The 17,460-nt window shown below is 37.7% G+C and overlaps 1 protein-coding gene across 1 annotated transcript; it reads right to left on the reverse strand.

The window, feature by feature from the left end:
* Positions 1–6,725: 6,725 nt before the first annotated feature.
* On the reverse strand, positions 6,726–7,868 carry LOC145095976 (uncharacterized). The gene has a single exon (XM_079033775.1). It carries the CDS (start codon positions 7,866–7,868, stop codon positions 6,726–6,728), a length of 1,143 nt encoding a protein of 380 aa, XP_078889901.1.
* Positions 7,869–17,460: the final 9,592 nt, after the last annotated feature.

Here is a 17,460-nt window from a genome sequence, read left to right on the forward strand (position 1 = left end):
CTAGCTGAGTTGGCTCATGTGTATGATCTTACTACCTATGAAAGCTATCATTTTCTTCTTAGGCTCAAACCACACAAATCCCCTCTCATTATGAAAACAAAACATAATGACGGTGCTTAGAAGTAGAAATACTTCTTTGTGAGATGTGATTCAATCCTTGGTGGGGATTCCCTACCGAAAACCCGGGTTAAAAAAGGTAGGAATAATTTTTCCTTGTACTGAGGATCCTGGAATTCACATTTCATCACTTTGTATGATATTTTGCAGCTTTCAAGTTTGAAGAACTCATCCCTCTTGAGTATAACGAAGAGAAGATAGAGAAGCTTCTCGATGTTTCTATAATTGATAGGTCTGTCAAGTTCGATTCCTCTAGTTTTCAAGAAGGTTCCTCCACCACTGTGTCAATGGCTACTGGTGAGAATCCTTATCTTGCCTGTGATAGTTTAGAATCAATGACGATCCTGAATTAATGAGTATCCCGAGATAATGAGGATCTTATGCGATGTGTAGGGTCCAAGGTTACTCGCTCCAACGCTCGATTTACTCTGTCTGATCTCGAGGACAATATGTCCAGCGGCCTGATCGTAGTCAAGAGAGAGAAAAAATCCTTGCCTCTTTCTATTAAGAAATATCATATTGATCTTACCATGAAGAACCCAAGTTCCCATAAGAGGAAGACCTCAGAGGCCACGGATCTGAATCTAGAGAATCTCGGAGCCAAGGAGGCACTTCAAAAGTTGTTTTCCTTTTCCTAAGTCGTAAGTGTTCGTGTGAAATTAGTTTTTGATTCCTAATTGCTTTTACTATCGACATGCTTATTTCAGGTATTTGCTCAGGTTTCCCAGTTAGTAGTTGATTTAAGGATCCGGGCTAAGGAGGCTGAGTGAGTTCTAAAGGAGCAAGAGAATGAGTGGAAGGCAACAAATGAAGATCTCATCAAGAGGGTCGAGGTGTTGTGAAAAGAGTAGGCTAAGAAAAAGGAAGAGCATGTCGCTAAGATGGAGGAGGTGATTGCGGAGGTAGAGTTCAGTGGTGCCATAGCTGTTTGGGAAATCAAGATCAAGTTAGTTCAGGATATTGCCAATATTGGATCCTAGGATCTGACGAGGTGGCGTGAAGCTTTGGCCAAGTTAACTAGTAAGCTCTTGAATACCAATCATGATCCTGAAGAGCAACTGTCAAAGGTGGGTGAGGTAGAAAAGAAGAACACCGGCGATGATAACCAACTGACGGTTTAGGCATGCAAAAATTTGGTTTAAGTAGTTTATGGTTTCTTTTGTGATGTAAGACAATATTATTATTTCCTTTTTTGTGGGGTTGGTGGGCAACCCTTTAATGCTATGGTTGTTTAATATTTCTTTGCATGTTTGATTAACTTGTGTGGTTGTAGTAGTAGGATTTTCAAGGATTTTTACAATCAGGATCCTAAGTAGTCCAGAGTTTACAAGAATTCTTAGGATCCTGAAATAACCTGAAATCAGTTAGTATTCCAATTAGGATCCCAAAATAGTGGGGTTCTACTTAGGATAAGTCTTCAATAAGAAATAAGGATAGATAGAACCAGAGCATCTTTGGACTTTATGACCATTGGGACTCACTTTTCGGGGAAGTGAAAAACAATTCTATAGGATCACAGAGTTCATCGATAGAAGGATCCTTGATTGTCTTTAACTCGGTAATCTTTGAGGAAGATCTTTCCCTAGGAATCAACTGGAAACGGATATAAATTGGAAAATAACTAAAGTAACTATTGCAACATTATGCTGCAACAAATGTTACATATTTTCTAGGGAGTATCCCATCCTCAAGCAATGTGTTGGTATCATAACTCTCGAAGAACTTTAGGAAAAATTCCAAACTTAGTAGATTTGTAGGGAGGATCCCAAATCATGTGATAATATAAAAATGTTATAAATCTTATTTATTTTCTAGGGAAAATCCCAACTTAAGATAACTTGAAAATGTTATAAACCCTGCGTATTATCTAGGGAAGATCCCAACTTGAGATAACATGTCAATGTTAGAAACCTTAGGAATTATATGGGGAGGATCCCAACTTAAGATAACATGAAAATGTTATAAACTTTAGATTTCAACTTTAGGATCTTAACTTATGTTCAGAAATAAGAGGGTTGCCAAATCACTGAAACGTGAAATGATCCCCTTATTCGTATCCCATAGCTAGATAATGTGAATCCAAGCGAGGTGTATAAAACTTAACTCGTGTGAAAGAGGTAATTAACTCTTTAAACCTTAGAGGGGATTAAGTACCCTTAGTCGTAGGAGAGATGGTCAGTCTCTATTCTTAGGAAATTCATATTGTGAATTGTCGGATGTTTGCAGTCATGGAATTCTTTTATGTCAGTGGTCTTTTCAACGTCTGGATCCTCAGATATTCATCTGTCAAGATCCTTAGAGATCAAGATCCTTGAATATTCATCCATCAAGATCCTTATAATTCGGGATCCTTACATCCCTACATGTAGCAAACATCGGCTGGGGGTGAGTGTTAACCTAGCTAATGCCCCTCCAATGCTTAAATTAGTAATGGTATTTGAAGAGAATAGATAGTTATAAAAATAAAGGGTAAAATGTAGATAGCATGTGTACCTTAAGTGTGTTGGGAAACGACTAACCTTACTTACACAAAATAGGCTTTGAGATGTATAACATTCCGGGATCTTGGCAAGATATTTCCATCTAGGGTGGCCAACCAATATGCCCCCTTTCCTACTTTGGCATCTATGAGATATGGCCCTTCTCACTTAGGTGCCAGTTTACCTGCACTAGGATCCTTGGTATTTTGGAATGTTTTCCTTAGTACCAAGTCACCTAGTTGGAATCTTCTGACTTTTATATTTTTTTTGTATGCCTTGGTGATCCTCTGTTGATGAGTAACAATACGGATTTTGGAAAGATCCCTAAGTTCATATATAGTGTCAAGATCCTAGGCCAGGATCCTATTGTTGTCTTCTTGGTTTTGAAGTAGGTATCTTGCTGTTGGGATCCCCACTTCAGTGGGAATCATTGCTTTTGTTCCAAACACTAATGAGTATGGGGTTTGGCCCGTAGCTACCTTGGAAGTGGTCCTATCTGCCCATAATACGAAAGGAAGTTCTTCTGTCCATCTTCCTTTCTTCTTATCAAGCCTTTTCTTCAAGTTGTTGACTATAATTTTGTTGTTGGATTCTACTTGGTCGTTGGGTTGAGGGTTTATAGGAGAAGACATTACCATATTGATTCCCTAACTTGTGCAAATGTCCCTTGTCCTTTTGCTTATGAATTGGGATCCATTGTCGCATATAATTTCGGCAGGGATCCCGAATCTGGTCAAGATGTTACATTTGATGAAGGAAACTACCTCTTTTTCTCTTACTTGGACGAAGGCTTCGAATTCTATCCATTTTGAGAAGTAGCCAGCCATCGCTAGCATGAAGACCTTTCCTCCAGGAGCTACTGGAAATTTACTCACTATATCAATTCCCCATTTCATGAATGGTCAAGAAGGGATGATAGGATGTATAGGTTCTGCTCGTTGATGCAATATGTTGTTATGTCTTTGACAAGAATCACAATTATGGGCATGAAGGAAGGAATATTTCTTCATGGTTGGCCAATGGTATCCTATCCTCAACACTTTGGAGCATAAGGATCTTCCCCCAGTGTGGTTGTCATAGTCTCCTTCATGTATATCTTTTAGGACCTCTGCAACTTCATGATCTTCTAGGAACCTAAGGTATGGACCTACTATGGATTTTTTGTATGATTTACCATGGATTATAACAAACCTTGAGTTCCTTGTTCTGAATGCCCTTTCGATTTTCTCTTCTTAGGGATGGTTCCATTCTGGAGGTATTCCATAATGGGTTGGATCCAGGATTCTAAGGTTGGAAAGAGATCCTTGATGTTAGGATCCTGGTGTTGAATCATCAAATCAAGATCTTTGATTGTAGCGACGTCGGTAGTTTCTATGTGATTGTCGGGATCCTTCACTCTCTTGGCAGGATCCTAAATTGTTGGGATCAATATGTGGGTTATCGGGATCCTAATTTCTAGCGGGATCCTTAAGGAAGATCCTAGATTGGCCAAAGCATCTACTTCAGCATTGTCTTCTCTAGGAGCCTGTTTAAGCTAAATGTTGAGAATTCTGAGGCCAGATTTTAGAGGATCTGGAGGTATAGTGCTAGTTTCTCTCCTTTTACTACATAGGATCCATTAAAATGGTTAGTTAATAATAAGGAATCGACAAATGCCTTAAGATCCTTGATTTCAATATCTTTGGCTAGCTTTAGTCCCATGATTAGTGCCTCGTATTTTGCTTCATTGTTGGTTTGCATTGAACTCACAACTGATTGCTTGGGGCAGAATGTCCCCCTGTGGCGATTTTAGTATGATCCCCAATCCAGTTCCTCTTTAGTTTGATGGTCCATCTGTGAATAGCTCAACCAATTCAATCTTCAAGAGATCTTCCCATGTTCTCTTCTTCTAGAAGTTGTTTGGCTTCTATTTCGACTTCGGCTCTTAGATCATCTCTAAAGTCAAACACAAACTCTTCCAATGCTTGGGACTTTATAGCAGATCTTAGTTCGTATTTTATGTCATATGTGCTTAACTTCACGGACCACTTTGCCATCCTTCCTGACATTTCTAGTTTTCTCATAGCAATATCAATGGGATACTTAATTCTTATAGTTATAGAGTGTGTTTCGAAATAATGTCTTAATTTAGTTGAGGTTATTACTAATGCAAGTATAAGTTTTTCAAGGTGGGAATATTTGGTCTCAGGATCCAAGAGACTTTTACTTACATAGTAGATGGGATGATAGTCCCTATTGAGATCCTTAGCTAATACTGCACTTACCACATTCGAGGATACTGAGAGGTAAAGGAGTGGTTCCCGGTCCAATGGTTTTACCAATAGGGGTGGTGAACTCAAATATCTTTCAAGTTCCTAGAAAGCATCTTCATGTTCTTGGGTCCACTCGAATCTTTTGTTCTTCTTCAAGATGTCGTAAAAAGGCTTGCATCCTTCTGAGGATCTTGAGATGAACCTGTTTAGGGTTGCCACTCTTCCTATTAGTCTCTTAATATCTTTTGTCAAGGATGGTGATCTTAGATCAAGGATGGCCTTGATTTGCTCCGAGCTTGATTCGAGTCCTCTTTTGGTTACCATGTATCCCAAGAACTTACCCGATATTATCCCAAAGAGGCACTTGGAGGGATTCAGCTTCATGTTATATTGGTCCAGGATGTCAAAGGCTTCTTCAAGATCCTTGAGGTGATCCTCAGCTTTTTTGGACTTGACCACCATATCATCGATGTAGACTTCCATGGTGCCCCCCAGTTTCTCTTTGAACAACTTGTTGACCAAACTTTGGTGCGTTGCACCTGCATTTTAAGACCAAATGGCATGGCAGTGTAACAGTAGATACCTGTTGAAGTTATAAGCGTTGTGTCCTATTGGTCAGAGGGTTCCATCTGGATCTATTGGAATCCTTTTGATGCGTCCATAAATGTTAGTAATTCATGACCTATTGTTGCATCTATCATGGAGTCTATGTGTGGTAGAGAGAAAGGATCCATAGGACAAGCCTTGTTAAGATCCGTCTAATCTACACACACTCTCCATTTACCGTTCTTCTGTTGTACCACGACCACATTAGCTAGCCATATTGGGAATTTTATCTCCTTCATCAAGCCAGTTTTGAGAAGTTTTTCTACTTCTTCTTGTATAACTTGGTTTCTTTTTGGTGCAAATTTCCTTCTCTTTTGGTGTATCGGCCTGAAAGATGGCTCGATGTTAAGTTTATGGGTTATTATGGTTTTATCAATACTTTTCATGAACTCATGCTTCCATGCAAACGTCTTGCTTCTATCTTGAGGAGCTTTATGAGATCATGTTTGACTTGTTCAGGCACTGAGGATCCTATAAGAACTTTGGCTTCAGGATCCTCAAGGTTCAGGGGCATGTCTTTTATATCTTGCACTCTTGCTTCTGGCATGTCTTGTTCCCCCTGCCTTAATTGTTATGATTTTCGTGGTATTGTTGAAGATTTCATCAAAGTCTTGTAGCATTCCTTGGATTCTTGTTGGTCCTCTATGATCTTCATTGTCCCCCATAGGGTGGGCATCTTTACGCAATGATGATACGTCGATGAAACGACCTTCATTTTGTAGATCCATGGTCTACCTAGTATAACAGTATAATAGGATAATGTATCAATTACACAAAAATGTTGTACAGAGTTTACCCCGTCTATGTAGATTGGTAGCTTTATCTCGCCGATGGTGTGCTTGGTTTCGCCGCTAAATTAAATCATCACTAAGGATCTTGCAACTATCTCAGACTCCAGGATGTTCATTCTATGCAATGCGTCCAAGAGTATGATGTTAGCCGAGGATCCTTCAGACGAAATGGTTGGGGATGTAGAGAGTAATCAATAATCTATCATGGTGAGGATCCTGGACATCTTGTCTATCCGCTTCGTCGAAGGTGATCTCCTTTTTGTTTGTGATCGATGTGTTCTTTTGTGGTCCTTTTTACTTCTCTGATTTGGATACCTTGGGATGCCTCTTTGCTGCAAAGTAAGAGGTACCACAAATGTCAGACCCCAGAGATCGCATTGATTACCTTGGCATCGACAGGGGGATCCAGGTCTGTCGAGGATCTTACAAGGATCCTGGTCTTCTTCTTTGGATCTCTCCTTTCTTCTTCCAAGGATTTGTTAAAGGTATACTTTGCCTAGGAGATAGCTTATCTCCTTCCTGTGAGCTATGCAATCCTTTGTGATGTGACCAAAGTCATCATCATATGCGCACCATTTGGACTTGTCTTTCCAAGCGGTGGATTTTTCTCCTTTTCTTGGCCATCTTGCTTTGTCTCCAAGATCCTGCGTAGAAAATATTACACTTAAAATATCCATAGAAAAACAATAGTCAATAATCTTAGAAAAATCTTCTTCCTCTCCCTCATCTTCAAGGGTATTAACCCTGTGATGGTCTGGTTTGCAATAAGGTTTTGATTTATAGGATCTTGGGGCTAAGGAATCAGCCTTCCTATTGGGGTGATCATAAGAGCTTGGTGGGTTGCTCCTATTTTGGATCTCCTTATCTTCTTCGAGCCTGATGAACCATAGTGTACAGGTTCTGATTTCGTCCATTCTCTTGCATGCAATAATTATGAGGTCTTCATAAAAGGGATAATCCTTCTTTAAGCCCATTTTAAAGGCTTCATCTTCAGTTGCCATGTCGATGTTAGGGATACTCAGAGCTTCCCTTCCGAACCTGTTTACAAAACTCCTAAGGGATTCCTTAGTATCCTGAACCACCTGATAGAGATCACTAGTGGTCTTTTCGAATGTTCTTCTACAAGAAAACTGATTGTTAAATAAATTAATCAAATTAGAAAATGATGTAATCGAATAAGGAGGAACGTTAAGAAGCCATTTTAGAGTTGATCCTATGAGGGTGGAACCTAAACCCTTGAACATGCAAGCTTCTTTCAAGTGAGTGGGGATAGGAATGATCTCCATCCTTTCCCTATATTGTGCCACGTGCTCCTCATGATCCGTAGTTCCGTCGTAAGGCTTCATGATGGGGGTCCGAAAGCGCTTCGGGACTTCTGTGTCAGCTATTGTTGGAACGAATCTGGAGATCCTATGGCTTGTGGGGGATACTTTCGGTATAGGTTGAACTATTCCGGGTAGACTTGAGATCATTTGTCTAAGTTGTTGTAGCTCTTTATCCATGATCGGGTTTAAACCTATATCAAGATCCATTGAGTTAGTAGTAAAGATATTATAATTAAGCGGGTTACCAGGATCCTTGTTACTGGAAGTAACAAAGGTTACATTTGGATCCTGGGTCATGTGGGCATGGTTTCTCGGAGTCGTGCCCCAAGCGGGAATAAAGGTCAGTATTGAGGATCTTGTCTTGTGATGAACCACTGAGGATCTCGGGTTATCAAAGTTCAGGATCTTGGGCTGCAAGTGTTGGATAAGGTGTCTAAGTCCATAACTATATTTGGTATGTACTTTACCCCACCCAGCATAGTCCATTTGGGTTGCATGGCATCATGCATTTGGATAGAATAAATGAGAGAAATAACTCTTATGGTTTATTAATATATTATAAGTTCTAATATATTAATAGTATTATTTAATTAGTATTGATCAAGAATTAATTTGGAATTAATTAAGTGATCAAAAGAAGACTAATTAAATATATGGGTTGATTATGTAAATTATCCATAACTTGTATAGTGGGCTAGATGCTCCATGGATTATCAAGTTGGGCTAAGGTCCATAGGATGCTCCATGGATGCTCCATGGGAGTTACAAACCCATGGGTCATGGAAATGAAGAGCCATGTTACATTAGGGTTTACATGGTGTAACCCTAATTGTAACACACTATATAAACGATATGAAGCTCAACAAAATCGACACTAGAAGCAAGATAGAGAGGGCAAGCCGATTTTTTCAAGTGTTCTACATTCTCTCAAAGTTATTCCAAAGCACTTGGTGTTGTGTGAAACATTTGAGGCATCACACTTGGGGTGCTAGGATCTCAAGGTTTTCAAGGAATCAAATCAACTACAAGGTATGTATTCTAGCCATCTTTTATGTCAAAAGTTCCCCATGTATGCTAGATAGGATTTTGAACCTTGGAAATCATATTTTGCATGTATTGACAAACATAGATCCAAGGTTTTCTAGGGTTGCATGTACACTAAGGGGTGTTAGAATGCTCATAACCCATCAGCAAGATCAAGGGCGCTGCCTCCCGAGGCTTGTGGATTTATGTCCTCGTTTTTTCCACTTCCTTAAGAACTGTCCTGTTATCCTCCTACTGTTGGGTTACTTGTCATTCTAGCCTCTTTATTATAGCGAAGATTTCGTTGTTAGAAATCAACACAGGATGATCCTGTAGTCCTGGGGTAACGACCAGAGAGGTGTTTTTCTTCGATGTTTTTAGGAGCTCCAGTCAGCGATGGTGGAAGGTTTTTGGAGGAAATGGGTGGAATCAAGGAAGAGGATAGATTTGATTGAGTAGACATGGTTTTTTTAAGGATTTTGAACACCATGGCCCCACGGTGGGCGCCAAATTGTTTTGGTCAAAATATGAACAAGCAAGGATCAACCAAAGTGTATGAGAGGCTGTGATGTTCAGAACAATGAAAGTATAAAATGTTTATCAAAGTGACACAAGTTGTTTACAAGGAAAGCCCTTGATCCTTGCTAGGATGTCCAACATAAAACCTTGGGAGGTGATAATGATCACCTGCCTTGATGATTTTATTGATTGAAATTGTCGATTATAGAGAAAATGTAAAGAGTATTAAGTACAAGTGTTGTTGTTCTGCTAAGTCTCGTGTGTAGTATGATGAATACAAGTGATTTCTATAGTTTAAAGCTAATAACAAGAACTCTGAGAATTCTGGAATCCTCCGAGATCAACTTATAGACGTTGCTTGACTTGGTCTTCCGGGTCTTTTGCATGGTTGTGACAACTGTTAGTTGAGTGTAAATCTTTGAATGATTATTTCTGCACATGACAGAGATAATAAAGTGTATAATCGTTATAAATATCTGGAAAATAATAGTCAGGATCTTGAAGTATGTTTCGAATCCTAAGGTTTGAGGACCCTAATCGTAGTTCTAAGATCCTAGCCCTAACAGGGGACTTGTGTACTTGCTAACTTTTAATGATACTCTAATAAATGTTTTAAGATCTTGTAGTTATGAATTAAATAAATACTTAAAGTTTTAAAAAAAAAAAAATTGGGGTTGAAATTTGGGGCATTACAAAAAGATTATTATTTTGGTCAAAATTGATTAGCTAATTTTGTAACCAAATTTGTAAAGTGTGGTTTGATGCTTAAAATAAAATATTTTGAATTCAAGGGTTGAAATCTGCCAAGTATCTTGGTAGTACCCAAGATCCAGGGAAGAAAATTATAATATTTAGAAAACTGTTTAAGAAAGTCAATATATTGTAACATCCTGTTTTGAAAAAGTTCTTATTTCAGGATTTTGGTCTATAAATGGATCAAGTAAAGGCTTTGGGCTTCAAGGGAATAAGTTTTAGACCTTATTGGATGTTGATAATATTGGTTATATGATCCAAGCGATTGGTTTGTGTTATGGGGTCAAAGGGTAAAATGGGAAAAATGATGTTTTAGACTTCTTCCATGAATTAAGGATTGTAGTTCATTATGTTTTAAGTAAAAAATAATTAGATAGAATTGTTGGGCTCTTCAATACCTTTTCGTTTATATAAAGAACAATGAAATCGTAGTTGAAATGAAGAATTTATGGTTGTTTTAAGTTGAAGTGAAAATTGTGGGTTTTTTTCTACGTAGGGCATAGCTGCTACACATGGCATAACAAAAAATTTCGTCGGGCGTAAATTACTTTTGAGGAACGCGTTTTTAATGAGATACACAGGGCGTAATCTGGGCATATCAAAACCCTAATTCTTCGGTTTTGATCCCTATTTAAGGGCTCTAACTTGTGGGAAACTCTCTCATGACCAGCCTCCATTAACTAAGATCATTCCTTGAGAAACCCAAGCCTCCTCTTACTTATTTTTGATCCTTCACATCATTTATGAGCTTATTTCTCCATTAGAAAGATGAATCTTGAAGACCAAGGTGGTGGCAAAATGTATAGAAGAAGAGTTCAAGTATAGATCCAGCAAGATTACATCATTCATGGACGATTGTGAGTAAAAAGATTCTAACTTGCTCATTGGTTTCACAGATCTAGTTATTTGTCACATTTGCCACTTTATGGTCAAGTTTAGATCTTGAAAGTTTGTGACCTTGTTATGGATAAAGTTGGAAATTTTATCCATCTAAACATCATATTAATTCAGATCTGAAGGTTGGAGACTTGGACTTAATGGATTAAGACGAGAAAGATTCTTGTTTGGTCCCTTTGAGGTTTCAATACTAGATCTTGATTGTTTGGACCATCCTAATGGATAAAGTTGGAAACTTTATCCATTATGGAGCTATTAGGAACAAGATATAAGCTTTGAGTGAAAATTCTTAATGTATTAAGTGCTTAAAATAAGGTTTGTCAAAGGACGTCGTATGCGGGGAGTAATCTGGGCTATGCCCAGCACAGCCTTATTCTTGCCCATTTTCTGGATAAGACTACACGCCCTATATAGAGTAAGACGTACGCCGTGCGTAAGTTAACGAAAGGTTGGCCTTTGACTTTTTGACTAGTTTGACTTTTGTTCAACTATGATGGGTTTAGGACTTAGAAGGGCAAAATGGTATTTTACCCAAATGAAGATTTATCTTGCTATTTGGAATTGCTAAGTTGGAGCATTTACCTTAATTGCTAGTTAGAGTTTGGTTTGTGGATATGTTCAGTAGGAGGGACTTTAGCATCAGCAACTCATGTGTGAGATCTATTCGTTTACCAATCAAGGTGAGGCTTCTTGATGTACTTGTGCGTCGAAGGCATGAATGTTGGCACACTAGATTGTATGTGTAGAATGCTAATCGCCTTTGTGACTTTTGCATGTATGTTTGGGTTGAAATATATCTCAAGGATGGGCCCACCATTGATATGTATTAGGTTGGAATATACCCCAAGGCTAGGCCCTAGGGTTGGATCTATTGATTTGTATTGGGTTGAAATATACCTAGGGTTGGGCCCATTGATATGTATTGGGTTGAAACATACCCTAGGGTTAGGCCCATGATTGTATGTTGGGTTGGAATAAACCCCAGGGCTGGGCCCATTGATTAGTATGGTATGTGGTATTTTCAGGAACTCACTAAGCTTTGTGCTTATGATTTATGTTTAAAATGTTTATGGTACTTATGGTTTTAAAAGGAAGGGCCTAGCTCTATCACACTACATCCCTTGGAGATTTGTTTCGAACTTAATGTTTACGAATTACTCTGATATTTTGTGAATACTTTGACTCTTATCATCTTTGGAACAATAAAGGAATGGTTTTAACTTATTTAAAAATGAAGTTTTCAATCGGTATTTTTGGGACATTATAAGTTGGTATCGGATCCTTTGTCCCAATATCCAAGTATACACGTACTTTTATCTTGGATTTAAGAACCTTTTGTAAACATTCTTTAGTTGAATTTCTTTATGGTAAATCTTAATATTACTGTCTTATGACTAAGATCTTGGGCACATCCAAGATCTTCAGCATACTTCAAGATCGTCAACAATTTTGCTTTCTTAAAATCTTGACCTAAACATCACACCACACTTACTAATTTAATTGGTTACTAAATTAATTATGTGATTTTTTACCACAACAATTTGGCTCAATCCCATCCAAGTGATGTTATTACTTATTAAGATTGTTCAAAAAGCTTTTCTATGATTTTCAATCATTTGCACTTTTCACACAAAAATGTCTATTTTTCATACTCAACATTGTTTTCCACTAGTCAAAACCTTCCCCATCCACCTATTGTTATCCCTCAAAGAAAGAATGTGAGGTTCCCAGAAAATCCACTTCACATCTTCGTCAAACTAACATCCTGTAGGGATAATCAAGAATTACAACCCAAGATCTTGCACTTCGAATCTTGTGCACCTTTAGAACGTCAAATTGGGTACATGATCCCAAGACTGGCCCTAATTTTCATAGATGGTATAACTCCCATTATAATAGGTCATGTTTCCCAACATCTTTGAGAGATATACAACATCCCGTCTAAGAGCCAAAATGTGGGGATAATTCCAATAATGGAAAAGAAATCATACAATTGAGAGATATGATCTCAAATATACTAGGAATGATTCAACCTATACCACAAGCGTCACATGTCAGCCACTTAGTATCAACATTCGCATCTCCCATCTACTATATCGATGTTCCAAAAGGGTCCCATATTCCCAACATGAAGATGTATGATAGAACCAAGGATCACGTGGAACATGTAGTCCAACATAGGGAATGCGTGGAGATTGTCCCATTCCCCCAATATCTTAAGGAGGCTTATCTATGTAAGGGTTTTTGTTAACCCTTACAAGATCTGCACTAAAATGGTTCTTAAATGTTCATCCTTAACCTATTACTTCTTTCTCCCATCTAATTAACTTGTATAATAACCACTTTTCTTGTAGTAGAACCTTTGAAACACCAACAAGTGATCATTATAGTGAAGCCCAAGGTAATGAGGACTCCTTAAAGGATTATGTTGGCAGGTTCAGGAACGAAGTCCTAGATATCCCACATTTAGATGTTACAACAACCATAAAAGCCTTCAAGATGGGGCGGAAGAAAGATTTTACATTCCATGAGGATCCTGTCATGACCTTATGCAAGAAGTGAGATGAAGTAAGGAATACAGCTCCAAGATTCATCATACTAGAAAGAGACAAGAAGATCCATAAGAGGATGAACACATCCTACGATTATCCTAACTAGAAGAACGAATCTTCTTCCACAAAATCTTACAAAGCTAAACCATAATCAAGAACTGAGAATCATAGATTTAATTATCTAGAGGATGAAAAGGAAGATGAAGATTATCCCAAGATATCTAACTATTGTTTTCTATTAATGTTTCAGTTTTTCTTTATGAAATGAAGGATCTTGGGGACAAGGAAGAAATGACCCAAGAAAAACAAGAAAGCATCAGGATGTAAAGATAAATCTAAGTGGTGTGCTCACCTCAAAGCTTCTAGACATCTTACCAAAGATTGCTTCACCCTCAAAAAGGAAATGAATTACCTATTGAGCAGAGGACACTAAAAGGAACTCTTAGGAAGAAGAAAAGATAAGATCAATCCGAAAGACCAAGATCCTGAAACTCTTCTTCAAAGAATAAAATATCTACTTTTAGATCCCACTGTAACTAACTTTATCTCTGGTGGCTCTGACATATGTGGAACTTCTTATTCTGTAGGAAAAGGACATGAAAACAGTTCCAAGTTGGAAAACGAAGAAAGGCCAAAAAAATAATTCTATCTTGACCAACAAAAACGAGATATCCTTAGATGAAGACGGCAAGGAAGATGTACTAAACCCATAATATGATGGTCTAGTCATAAAACTATACATGGCCAATCATTTCATCTAAAGGATCTTGATAGATGTTGCTAATTTGGCTAACCTCATTTTTTTAAAAACACTCAACAAGATGAACATCCTGGATTTTGAGATAGTTCGATGATCTTCAGTCCTAGTAGGACTCAGTGGTAAGACCAAGAACATCGTTGGAAAAATCATTCGACCAATATCAGTGTTGTAAATATCAGCCTAAGCGGCCGCCAAGGCGGCGCCTAGGCACTAGTCGGTCTGCAACTGATTACGATTAGGGGTGCTTGGCGGAAATTGGTCAATATCGGTAAAACTCAGGCTAGGCGGTCCTTGACAGGAAGATTTTAAAATTTTCAAAATTTTAAAATTTCAAATAATACACCAAATTTTTTAAAACTTCAGAATTTTAAATTTTTAAATATTCAAATTTTCAAATACTATACCAAATTTTTCAAATTTTCAAAATTTCAAAATTTCAAAATTTTAAATTTTCAAATACTATTTTTTCTTAGGATATATTAAGTTTTAAAATAGTTTTATTAGTAATTTATGGTCCCCGATTAATCCTCCAATTAATCCCCGTCAAACTGATTAATCGCTTGACTCCAGTCAACCTTCGAGCTACCGCCGAGCGATTTTTACAACCTTGAACAATATATACATATATAGAGGGAGTTAATTATATTCAACACTTTTGTGTTGTTGATTCTTTGTTTTGCTATAGTACTTTCTTAGACATGCCTTGGATCTATGATATGAAAGTTATCCCTTCACCTTACCATTAATGCGTAACGATGTCAACACCCTTGGGAGTGGTCAATATTAACAGTGACCAACAAGAATCCAAGGATTGTTATACCACTTCAATGAAGTATTCAGCTATACCAAGGCAGGCATTACAATCAATGAAGAAACCATGAGATGTTTTGGAGACTAAGGAAAATGAAGTCAACAAAGTTATGCTAACCCCCTGAGATATTGACATCAAGGTATTGCTAGCCACTGATCTTAACCAAGATCTTAAGAAAGATCTCATCAAGTTTCTTAAAGATAAAAAACCGAGCTTTGCTTGGAAACCCAAGGATATGTCAGGTATATCCAAAGATATAATAACTCATAAATTAAACAGTAACCCAAGTTTTAGGCCAATACATCAAAAGTGAACAAAGTTTCCACCAAAATGAAACTTGATCATCCAAGAAGAAGTCGAAAGATTACTTAAGGCCAAGATGATCAAAGAAGTGAAATTCCCAAGATGCCTAGCCAATGTGGTAGTAATCGAGAAGAAAAATGGAAATGGAGAGTTTGTTTAGATTTTACAAATGTTAACAAATATTGTCTTAAAGATCCATTTCCTCTTCCACACATAAAATCCTTTAGTTGATGCCACCACAGGTCTTGAAATCCTTACCTTCATGAATGCTTCATCATGATTTCAGCAAATCCAGATGGAACATTCAGACCAAAAAGATACAACTTTCATAACTCCAACATGTATCTATTGTTATATAGAAATTCCATTTGGACTAAAGAATGCATGTACATCATATCAAAGACGAGCATGGAAAAACCATGGAACTTTACATCGACAATATGGTGGTTGTTAGGGGTCAAGACTATCAAACCTATCTAGGATTCTAGACCTTAAAGGAATCTTAGGATCCCGAAACATACATCAAGATCCTAACCATCAATGCTATTATTTTTCTTACAAAATTAACAGATATATTTCTTATTTATTCTTCACATGTGCAGAATTAGTTAAAAAAAGACTCATCGACTCTGAAGAATCATTTCAATCAAGCTCAAGACCCAAAAATACAAAGTCAAGTCAATGTGGAAATACTAGTCCAATAGGATCTTATGAATATCATATTTTTAGTTATTTGACCTAGGCTTTATATACACTTGTAAAATACACACAACAAACATTTTTGAAAACTTAGACTCACTGATACACTTGTAATTGTACTTTTGATCTCATTCTTGTAACTTTCTTTTCAATCAATAAAATTAAACAAGGCAGGTGATCATTATCACCTCACATAGTTTTGTGTCAAATATCCTAGCAAAGCTCAAGGGCTTTCCTTGTAAATCACTTGTGTCTTTTTGATTTCAATCCCGTATACAAATTTGTCATAACACCATAACCTCTCATACAATTTGGTTGATATTCCTTTGATCATTTCTCGACCTAAACAATTTGGAGCCCATCATTGGGCCGTGGTGTTCATAATTCTCAAAAATCATGTCTACACAACCAACCCTATCTTCTTCCTCTATTCCTCCTATTTCTTCGAAAAATCTTCCACCACCTCCAAGCGGACCTCCTTGTCAAAGGAAAGCTTTTTATGCTTCTAAAAATAGCAAATCTCCAATCACTAGGCATGGGAATCCAGAATCCTTAGAGTCCTAAGATCCTCCTGTTCATATCTCCAACAATGAACTCTTCATCACGATGAGATGTTAACACAACAAGTAGCTCAGCAAAAGGAGGGTAAAAGGACATTGCTCAAGGAGGTGGAAAGAATGAGAGTAAGAATCCGCAAAACCCATTAAGCGACACCCTCGATCTTGCAACCCAAGATCCTGAATTTCGATACCACAGGATCCTTAGGGAAGTTTTCGAGGACTATAGCCCCAATATTCGTCGCTACTCCAACTGGGGGTGTAATCCTAAACAACTGAACTCCTATGATCTAGGATCTTGATGAAACTTTCACTAACCCTAATAACAGATATGCTGATAACTTCTTTGAAAGTAATAGTTTTAACATTAACTATATGAACCATGATGCCTGAATAAGTCTAACGATGGCTAAGGAACTTCAGTGACTAAGGCAGATGATCTCAGTTGTGCCAGGATTGGTTCAGCCTATACCAAAAATATCACCCACCAGTCACAAGGTCTCGATATTTATTACCTCGATAGCCGAAATTGAAGTTCTAAAGCATTTCCAAACTCCTAACATGAAACCCTACAATGGAACCACAGATCCTACAGAGAATGTAGCACAATATAGAGAAAGAATGGAAATCATTCTCATTTCATAGCACTTAAAAGAAGCCTATTTATGCAGGAGTTTTGGTTCGCATCTTACACGATCAGTCCCAAAATGGCTTCTCAATGTTCCTCCTTACTCCATTACTTCTTTTGGTCACTTAGTTAATCTTTTCAAAATTCAGTTCTCTTGCATAAGGATATTCAAAAGGATCACTAGTGATCTTTATCAAGTAGTCCATGATGCTAAGGAATCCCTTAGAGACTTTGTAAGCAGATTTGGCGGGGAAGCATTGAACATTCCAAAACCTTGACATGGCCATTGCCATGGAAGCTTTTAAAATGGGCCTCAAGAAGGATTATCCATTCTATGAAGATCTTATGATCACCCCATGCAGGAGAATGGATGAAGTTAGAAGTAGA

Source organism: Lactuca serriola, chromosome 3 (genome assembly GCF_051521515.1).
Source record: "Lactuca serriola cultivar US96UC23 chromosome 3, Lser_US96UC23_V15, whole genome shotgun sequence".
Classification (NCBI taxonomy): Eukaryota; Viridiplantae; Streptophyta; class Magnoliopsida; order Asterales; family Asteraceae; genus Lactuca; species Lactuca serriola.

Bases quoted from the DNA above. Each gene is read 5' to 3' on its own strand.
- LOC145095976 (XM_079033775.1), bottom strand. From the start codon at position 7,868: ATGACCCAGGATCCAAATGTAACCTTTGTTACTTCCAGTAACAAGGAT.